The following is an 11,109-nucleotide window of genomic DNA, read 5'->3' on the forward strand; positions in this document are numbered from 1 at the left end:
TGGTGCATGTCTGCCCTGAGCTAGATTTCAGCTCCCACTGACCCCCCTGCTGGAAATTTGTAGGAGAGAATAGTCTGTACAATCATTAACAAAGCCCTGTGGAAATGCCAAAGGGATGTTTGAAATTTTTTGTGGAGCTCAAAAACCTTGAACCATAGATTTTGGTTTCTTTTCTACAGAAGTCATGGTTGAATTCCTGGATGTCTGGGAAGAATAGATGAAGGATCCATGGAAGAGATTACAAAGAAAATAGGAAGTGATAACTGAAAACCAATCTGTGAGAATAAGACAAGGTGGTCGGTGATGGGGGAGGAGGGGAGGGGGAGGGAGAGAGAGAGAGAGAGAGAGAGAGAGAGAGAGAGAGACTGACTCTGTATAATAATGATATATAGATGAGACAATAAAGTCTATTAAAATGATACAATGATGGAATAAACTGCATAGTTTTTTCAGATTCTACATATGCATATATGTGTATGTATGAATACAACAAGATAGCATTCAAAATCTAGATCTCTTAATTCTCCTTTTTGATTTTTGGGAATTGAATTAATATAGAAAAAAAATGTTTAGATAAATTTTTATAACTAAATTTTCGCTATAATTACCAGAAACTAAGGAATCAAACAGATTCTTATAATGTGGCACCCTTCCTCTTGAAGATGGCAATATGAACTCAGAAAACAAATAGATTTGAATTTCAAGGAATGCTTGTAAATAAATTTTAAATTTAATTTAAAATCAGAAGCATTGCTGGGCATGGTGGCTCTTGCCTGAAATCTCAGTGCTTTGGGAGGCTGAGTTGGGCGGACTGTTTGACCCCTGAAATTCAAGGCCAATAGAGGAAACATGGCAAAACTCCATCTCCACAAAAAATACAAAAAAATTAGCTAGGCATGGTGGTGTACAACTGTAGTCCCAGCTACTCAAAAGGCTGAGGTTTAAGGATCACCTGAGGCTGAGAGGTAGAAGCTGCAGTAAGCCTTGATTGTGCCACTGCACACCAGCCTGGGCAACAGAGTGAGACCCTGTCTCAAAGAAAAAGAAATTTGTTAAATCTGAAGCATCACATAAAACTTTCTCCAGTTCCTTGCTCATTTAGCTATATGCAGGACTTTTGCTGTGGTTCCTGATCATTTTCATCTATGTTATATAATTTTGTTTGGCTCCATAAATAAATATATGTGTGTATATATTTTTTATTTATTTATTTATTTTTTTGAGATGGAGTCTTGCTCTGTTGCCAGGATGGAGTGAAGTAGTGCTATCCTGAATCACTGCAATCTCTGCCTCCTGGTTTCAAGCCATTCTCCTGCCTCAGCCTCCCGAGTAGCTGGGACTACAGGTGCATGCTACCACATTGAGATAATTTTTGTATTTTTAGTAGAAATGGGGTTTCACGATGTAGACCAGAATAATCTCAAACTCCTGACCCTGTGATCTGCCTGCCTTGGCCTCCCAAATGTTGGGATTACAGGCGTGGGCCACCAAATCTGGCCAAGATTTTTTTTAAACTTTCTTTTTCATGAAAATGTGCTCTGTTTTTAAAAATACCTTTGTCAGTTATTACCTCCAACATTCAAAAGTCACCTAATTCATATTCCTAAAGATGATAATAGTATGAATTTTTCTAAACATATTTTATCAGGTTTATAAACAATCTTGTTATCATCAATACTTGATGTTTTACTTAACAGCAATTTCTTACACAAATTGCTGTTACTATAGAGAATCAAGAACTCAAACTATCAGTCCATTCTGATTTTTTCAAATTTCATTTTGAAATATCAATTTTATTAAAAAGTTAAAGTTGACTTTTTTCCTAATTACTCTCTTAAAAGAATCACTAATATTTATAGATAATTTATTATTGGAAAATTAAAGTAAATTTTCTTTATCGCTGGATTTGTGATTTTCTAAAGAAGAATTCAAGTTAAGCCACACGGACATTAGTTAAAATCAACGACAAAATGGAAAGATATAAAAGTTAATAATGAGCACAATAATTACTAACAGGCATGATTTTTACTTATGCAAATGATTCTTCATTGTACAGATGATTTTAAACAAAGTAAGATGCATTCAGAAAAGTCTGTCATAGATATATAGGAATGTTAAGGAGTAAAAACTTATTTTATCTATGTAAAATCAATCAAATGCACCATACTGTGTATAGGAGACTATAATAACACAATAATACTTGAAGGATAAAGCTATATTCCAGGAAACAGTCATAAATCTTTTCTTTACTTTTGTTCTCAAGTGCTGCTGTTTGGTTTTACGTATAATTGAATTAACTACTTAGTTGCTAGATCTGGAGCAAATCTTCAGAGCTTCACTTGAATTTATGGGACACTTTTATTTCAGCTTACTTTAGCCTATTGGCCTTATCACACCTTTGTTTATGACAAATAGAAATTCTATCACTGTCATATTAAGTCATGCTTTTATATTAGTAGCCACCAAATTTTTTGTTTGCCCTTATCAATAGAATATTTTGAGAAATGCATGCGAAATAAATATATATTTTATCACAAATACAAATCCCAATTAACATTAATAAAATATAAAATGAATACACATTTAACTTTTTTTTTCCTGATAGTTTCAGGAACAAATACACCCCATCCCACAGATAATTAATCTACCCCATCTCTTTAAAAGACTGAGTTATCCTTGTCATTACCTATTATTCTAGAGGTTCTTTTATTCTATGATGATTGAGAGGTATCAATCTCTTATTTCTTTTTTTTCTAAACCATCCTGTTTACTAAACTGAATCTGGTCATCAAAAAGCTTTTTTTTCCATTTTAAAAATGGTTATTTCACCATTTATGCTTTCAACACTGCTAGCCTTTAATTAACATAGAATTTACTCTCCTTCTAGCTGAAAGTCCTTATTTCTAAAGTTTAAATTGTTATGGCTGGAACAAACAAAGGCATATGTACACTCATTTAATTAACCTAGTTTATTTTAAAGAACAAAGGAGTTTTACTGACAAGATTTATTGAGTGGTTTGAAAATGTGTATTTGCCTGTATGCATAATGTATATGTAAACATTATCTTGTAAATCCCTTTATAAGACATATCATCACTGATATTAGCCTCTCACACCTTTTTATAAATCTATTTATGTATTTTTTTATTAATCCATAATAGGTGTACATACTTTGTGCGGTACTTGTGATAATCTGATACATTCATATAATGTGTAAATATCAAATGAGGATATTTGGAATATCTACCACATTAACTATTTTTCTTTACTTTTTGCTAGGAACATTTAAATTACCATCTTCTAGCTATTTTGAAAAGTACATTAGATCAATGTTAACTATAATCAACCTACTGATCTATTGAACACTAGATCATATTTCTTCTATTTAACTGAAAATGTGTACCCATTAATCAACCCTCTTCATTTTTCCCTCCCCTCTACCCTTGGTTATTTAAGAGTGGGAAGATTTTGCTAAATTATTTTAGTATGTCCAATACTAGCAATACAATACTATATGACTGAAATAAACTTCTAGGAAAAAAGTAGCCTTATGAATATCAGAGAAAAGAAGAGATGAGACTATTTTAGTGGCTCTCACAGGTTAAATTTGTTTCTCTCTCTCTCTTTCTCTCTCTCTCTCTCTCTCTCTCCCCCCATCTATCCATATATGTATGTATATGTAAATACACACATATATACACATTTATATACATATAAGCACATTTATTTAATATGTATGAATAATTATCCAAGATAATTTGTGTACTAAAACATAAGCAAAATCTTCTGAAGAGAAAAATAACTCTTTAAATCTTAAAAAAGATGATTGAAAATACTTTTTATGGAGCTGTGAATAGCAGCAGGAGTGGATTCAATGATGTCACTAAATATGGATGCAGTGCTTTTAGAAGATAAGAATAGGCAGGACCTGAGGAGAAGTATATCTCTCCAAGGAGTTAACTTTTATTTGTAGCATTTTCTAAGTTTAACAGTTATTTGATATGTGTTCCAATTTTGGAGCTGTGTTTTCCTTCCTGAAAGGACTGACGTTCTGCCTGCAGTCTTTCTAAATCTTCATCTCTCTAGCTCACATGTCACTAGCTCTTGATAATTTTCCTTTGGTCTAGTAGTGACACATATAAATAACCAAAAATCAGAAAACAAGACTCTGGCAACTAATTTCAACAAGCCTTGTTCAATGGCATAGACAGAATGTAATTTATTTTTCGTGACAGTTTTAATAAAAGTGACGTGAAACACAAGGGATGTAATGTGAGCAATATTGCACCTCAAAAGAGGAGAAAGTGTGGCATGTTACCTCCTGATTAGCAGCAGCTAGTTCTTCTTCCAGTGCAGAGACTCTTTCTAAAGAAACCCTCAGTCGCTCCCTTACCTAGAAGAAAAATCAAAATATGTGCAGTAATGTACATCCCATACATATTAAACTGTGCTGAACCCATCATTAACATAATCAGAGACAGTCAATTTGGCAAATTATTAAAGTATTTATATCCCTAAGTGCTCAGAATACTAAACCTGGCAGAAATACAATTAATACATTGTCACCTCGTATTGTCCCTGTATCAAGGGATTTCCTTGTAAGCAAATCCTTTTGGTGGTTCCCTGATAGAGCTTCAGGTGGGGTTGGAGATTGACTTGTCTTGTTCTGAATTCTGATTCATAGTAAGTGGAGACAAAGTTCAAAAGTATATTATGAATTCATCTGAAAAATAGTCACTGATTAAGCATGACAAATAGAGAAAACAATACCCCACCTTTTTCTCTATTTCTGTAAAATAAGTGAATTTTCATTTGGCACTTAGTATCTAACTTCAAAAATCCTTCACCTAAAGGAAAGGCCTTTTAGAATCTGAAAAATGTTCATTGCTCCTATGTTTTGTATTAATTAGAGGTCTACTTTGCTTTTGAGGAATTGTAAAGTACTTAAGTATTGTGGAACTTTCAACTAGCTTCCAGAAAGCAAAGGTTACATCACTGTATTTTATAGAACCAAAATCTCTGTATAGTTTGGTTTGAAGATATAATTTATACTTGTTTCTTACTTTGCTGAAACTCAAATAAGTATTTCTTTGATTCTTGCTTCCTTGTGATTTCTAAAATTGTTTTCATTATTATATGTTTAGATCTATAGATATGTCCTGTTACATATATTTCAAAAGTAAACACTTCAGAGAAAAAAATATTGCTGAATTAAAATGAATGACTACAGTAGTTTAATTTCCTTAAAAAATCAACAAACTTTATAACTTTAACTTAAGATGCCATTCATGGTGGATTTTTGATTATTTATAAATTAATATAGGTTTTTCATGGGAATGCTACAGTGTTTGTGCAGTTAATATGTGTTTTAATACATAATTATATTCCTATAAGCTTTCATTTTTTAATTTACTGACAGTATATTTTAATATATGGTATTTTTCTCCTCTAGTAAAATTTAACAGGGAATATGAAAACTCAGATGCATAAAAACATTTAAGTTGGAATTATAACATTATTTTTCTAGTTAGCAAACAAAATCAGTAATGTCCTATTAACCTAGAATCTAATTAAGATTTTTAAAACTCTAAATCCTGTTTCAGTATTATATTACAATAACATACATATTCAGATGAATGGATGCACTTAAGTCCTGAAATAGACCTTGAATCAGCAATAAAAATGTCCAAGTGGGAATTTTAATATTAATTATATTTTGTTATATTCAATTTCTCTAAAAATAATAATATACACATAAAGGACATAGATGTCTAAAATAGTTGCACAGGATCTTTCACAATATTGAGCAAGAGATTAACTGCCAAGTTATTATTTCTGTTAGACAAATATCCAATTGTTAACAAAATACATAGAATTAATGCCAATTAATAACCAAACACTAGTTACATAGCAGGAAATCTTTGACCATTTGGAGAATACTTTTTTATGAATTTTGAATACACACAAAAGAAGTAAATATCCCAAAGCCATGAAAATGAGTAGGATAGCTGATGTGTGGAATGCACATATCAAAAAAGGTTTCGGCAAATGTGTGATGTTTAACAGGATTCCCATATTCTAAAATATCAACTGTAAAATATGAGTATTTTGAAGAAGGCCTAGTAAACCTGGTTGATGAGAATAGCAATATGAAGCAATATAAATATATTAATAATCTTGCCATACACAACATTGATAAAATCACACTTAAACTACTGTAGAGAGAGGAAGTTACCATATTTTAAAATACTGACTTATTAAAACCTTTCTACAAGAGTCATTCACATCATACAAGAAGTAGTTGAATCTAGGCTATATGGTAAGTTAAAATATCTTTCTGACTTTCTTTTGCTAAACTTAAATTCTTAAGACAGTTCCAAACTGTTTTCTACTTACTACATGTTAAGCATTTATATTCTCATTATAGTGAGTTTTTAAGGAATAAAAATTAACAAGTTTATCAAATAATATGAAAATAAAATAATCATCTCTCAATACATTTAGATTAGTGGTTTACAAATTGAGATTATGTTGTCAACAAAGTAATAAATCTAAAACAGTTTTACAAGAAAATTTTAAAAATCTCAATGTATTTTGAGTTACGTTATAAATTCAAAAATTGATGCTATAAATACCAATACAGGGGTTTTTATATAAAACTCATATTTATATGAGGATGAACCATTCTCTGTGTCTTTAATTTTGGAGTAATACTCAGGAAAATACAATCTGTTAAACCTTGTCTTGTACTTGTCTCTGCAAAACTTAGTAGTGAAAAATCGTTGGTGGGGTGAGTTTTCTTTCCAGGGTATAAAGAATCCTAACATTTTACTTTGTCTGTTTGGCTTGAATTGCATTAAAAGAAAAAAAAAATGGTTTCTCTGAAAAGTCTTTCTGGTTTCCTCTCTGCTCGGAATATCACACTGGCAGAATGCCACAATTTATTTTTCTTGATGGATTTTATGTTCTTGTGAAGCTATCTAGAAATGACTGATAAGCCATAAACAGTTTCAATTTTTCCTAAATATTGGTACACAGTTGATAGCTTTATCTCTATATATAATTTTTCTGATTTTTAAAATGATTGAACCACTTTCAATTAATCTATTGTCTGTCTAGACCTCAAGTTAAAACCTATTGTTTATTTACAGACCTATAGTGCGACTCTATTATTATTTATATGCATCTATTTTTTATTTCTAATTTCATCCATTACATCAATTTTTGTTTTGCCCCCAAAAGCTGTTTCAAAGCCATAGAAATTTTATCCCTAAAGATTAAAATAAGTTTCTAAAAATAACGTATGTGTTCAGGATAAAGAGACCTTGATGGAAGAAATACACATTCCAAACTGAAATTAATATATGGCAGGGTTACATTTCAGGAATTATCACTCCTGTGACAGAAAATATTTTTGAGGAAACCTCCTCAGACCCGAAGCTCTAATTCATTTTTCACACCATGATATTTGATAATGAAAATATATATGGAAGCCATATATATTTAATTTGTTTTGGTTTACATTTCCTATACATGTCCAATATGTTTTTTTTAATAGTCAATGATTTCTGAGTAATTGTAAAACACAAGTATATGTCTCATGTTTTCCAACCCATGGAGTTGGTAAACACATTGTAGAGTGATTTCAAAATTACTGTTGGTTTTGGCTAATTATGAATATTCTACCCTACAACTCAGTGGATATATAAATAAATGGACATTAATAATTAAAATTATGAATCACTGCAACTATCTATAGCTATGCTCAATCCTTGTAAAGCTTATTTAGTTCTGCATATGTACTAATTCCTCTAGATAAAGTTGTTTGTTTCTTGTCCTCAAGGCATGGTTAATTGTATCTTTTACTGACTTTCTATGTATATTGTATTTACTTGTTTATATGTTTATATTTGCATCCCTCCTCAACCCTGTGAGAAGCTGTGAGTTACTCTTAGGGATATTGTCTATGAAGGCACTTAGATACATATTAGTCCCTTGATAACTAAATGAAATGCTATTTTAATGAAGCATCTGATCAAGAGTAATATCAAATCTTTACTTGGTTTGAAAGTTTTATCAAATGCTGATATTTATTCCTGTTAATAATAATATTCATAAATATTCACTCAGGACTTGCCATATGCTAAGCACTGGCTGAAAACTTTGCATATCAGATCATATCTAATCCTCATGACAACTCTGAGGTCAGTATATTATTATCGTAGTTCAAGATAAAATGCTTTAAGAATGGTCAAGTCACTTGTCCAGATCGTCTGACTCCAGAGCTACAACTCATAACATTTCTTCTTTAGGCCACTGAGAATCACTTGTTGATAATCAGTTCAGTTGCCCCTGAACTCACCAATGTTCAGGAGACCTCTGGTGAGTTAATACATATTATTATAGTTCCTAGGGCCACATGATAGAACAACACATTTAGTTATGCTAAGCCCACTGAAGTTCTGTAAAGTAAATTATTTCTAGATTAAGTTGTACAACATTTCCTTCTTAAAGGTACTCATCATGATCAGGTTATTTGTCTTAAATGCTGTTTATTACCTCTTTTCTGATAAAGAATCATTCTTTTGTAAAAGCATCCTTCACTTAAGTGATGCGGTAATACTTACAGGGAACATCTCAAATCATAAATTCTCTAGCACCTTCATTTAAGTCATTTAAAACTCTTAAATTTTCTCTGAATGGGTCCTTTTTTTTCTTACAGCTCTGGGTTATTTTCTGTATTGGTCCTGCTGCTTAGAATATCCTTCTCTGCTTAAAAAACTGTTAATTATTCTTTATTACCTGGATCAAATGTCACCCTCTTTTGAAGACATCCTTGTCTTTGTCATTACTCACACAGTCGTAACTTTTTCTGTGACTACATATTGTGATGTAAATACTTTGTTTAGAACTGTTTTTCACTGATGGGTGAATTCCTAGCACTGACTCTGAACTTCTCAGTCATAATAAGAATATCTCATTTATCTTTGTGTGTCAAACATCTGCCAAGGAGTCTGATACATACTAAAAATTCTATACATATAAACTCTTGCAAATTCTTAGCAATGTGCTTTTATAAAAAGAGAGGAAATATAATATGAAACTAAATATTGAATATTAAATAATTATTTGATGTCATATTTAGCAAGAATTTTTATATAATATTCATTTTTGTTTTATTCAAAATAATTCTTATACTAGTTGCTTCTCATTGCTAAAATAAAAATGAGATACAATTTCTTAATACTCTAGAAGACAGAATTATAATTATCCTCATGTACAAACTCCACATAATCCCGTTCTCAGAACATCTGGAAGACCAATGATAAATATATAAATGTAGATAAATATTAAACAGAACAAAAATGTCTGCATGCTTAAAAACTAGATATAACTGGGAAATAATCCCTTGTCTGGATTTTAACGCTCAGAACTTGTCAGATACTTTACAATGAAGTGTCCCAATTTCTACTCTAACTCCTAAAGCTTTATTAATTTTTAAAAGTTCAGTCTGAAATCTCACAAAATTGAAATCATGTCATAAGGCTTCCTAATCTCCAAAGGATATTATCATCATATTGGTTATATATGTCAGTATAACTTATTTGAGTAACAGCTAAGAGAAGCTTACAGCTACTTTTAAAAATATCTAAACAGATTTTTCTACTAATATCTTATGGTGTTACATGCAGAGACTCTTCAAATGAATATTTAAAACTAAGATATTAGAGACATTAGAAAATCAGATGTTTCTAAAATAAATGTCTAAAAGTTAAAGTACATCCAATTTGTACTTCAGAATAGATATAATTTTCACTTAGTAGTCTCTTATTTTGGAATCTATAGAGAATGACCAGGGTTTGAAAGACAGAAAAAGAGAGAGGATACAACATTTCAAATGCCATCTGAACTAGGGCTGTAATGTACCATAATAGAAGTCTCATTCTGATAAGCCATAGATTCAGTGGTTTATAAAAAGAAGATGGTTATGAATATTACCAACATACACACAATAATCCATTTCACTTTTTAAAATGATTTTTCATATAACTCAAATGTGTGCCTCAACTGACTGACTTTAGTCAGGTGAGTCAACAGATAAAGAGAAAGAGAATGATGCTGATGACAAAAGCGTAGTTAAGTTTGAATCTTTTATCTGTACTATACCTTTTCATCCAAGGCCTTGTGGTGCTCAAACAAAGATTTCAGTGCCTTGAGAACTTCCACTTCGCTGGATACTCCTGAGGGAGACTGGGCTTGCCGTTTTACCACCGTCATTCTTAGTGACCTTTCATGTCGTGACACAAGGCACTCCAAATGCTCCAGTAATAGCTATTGGGTTTAACAGAAAATGCATTTAATCTTATGAATACAAGTCACCAATACTTACAAAATGATTTCCCCCTTAAAACATTACAGGCTTCCATAGTACCCAATGTTAGCTGCAGGTTACACTACAAGTGGCAACAAAGATGCACAAACCTGTTTAAAAATACGTTATAAAATACGTATTTTTTTATAAAGGATTTTATAAAATACGTTAAAGATAAATTGTATTTGATCTTATAACAAATTACTGAATTTAAAAATGTAATGCAAATGTTATGCAGTCCCCTAGCCAATTTAATAATTTCAGTATGGATTCAGTAGAAATAGTACACTTGACAAACTAGGTATGATAATGATGAAAGAACACTGCTTGATGCATCATGATCTTTTTAGAGGATAACAGTAAAAGTCAAAATTTATTTCATTTATATTTGGTCATTAAAATTATTTGCATTGAATAAAATAAGCATAATCATTATAATGTTACTTTAACTTAAATAATCACATGGTTTTATTCAAAATTATTCTTTATAGAAAAATATATGTGCCAGGCACGGTGGCTTAAGCCTGTAATCCCAGCACTTTGGGAGGCTGAGGCGGGTGGGTCACGAGGTCAAGAGATCGAGACCATCCTGGTCAACATGGTGAAACTCCGTCTCTACTAAAAAAAAAAAGTACAAAACATTAGCTGGGCATGATGGTGCATGCCTGTAATCCCAGCTACTCAGGAGGCTGAGGCAGGAGAATTGCCTGAACCCAGGAGGCAGAGGTTGCGGTGAG

At 31.5% G+C, this 11,109-nt stretch overlaps 1 protein-coding gene across 26 annotated transcripts in view; it reads right to left on the reverse strand.

Annotated features, from left to right (window-relative positions):
* PPFIA2 (PTPRF interacting protein alpha 2) overlaps nucleotides 1-11,109 on the reverse strand; it is a 485,065-nt gene that overhangs the window by 173,895 nt on the left and 300,061 nt on the right. For 23 of the 26 annotated variants that reach the window (XM_017543486.2, XM_017543479.2, XM_017543480.2 and 20 more), the window contains 2 exons: nucleotides 10,168-10,332; nucleotides 4,319-4,393 (listed from right to left, as the gene is read on the reverse strand). In XM_017543486.2, coding sequence (XP_017398975.1) covers nucleotides 4,319-4,393; nucleotides 10,168-10,332 — 240 coding nt within the window. The remainder of the gene's footprint in view (nucleotides 1-4,318; nucleotides 4,394-10,167; nucleotides 10,333-11,109) is intronic. The other 3 variants (XM_017543489.2, XM_017543501.2, XM_017543498.2) reach the window with 1 other exon arrangement.

This window comes from Cebus imitator, unplaced genomic scaffold (assembly GCF_001604975.1).
Source record: "Cebus imitator isolate Cc_AM_T3 unplaced genomic scaffold, Cebus_imitator-1.0 Scaffold156, whole genome shotgun sequence".
Classification (NCBI taxonomy): domain Eukaryota; kingdom Metazoa; phylum Chordata; class Mammalia; order Primates; family Cebidae; genus Cebus; species Cebus imitator.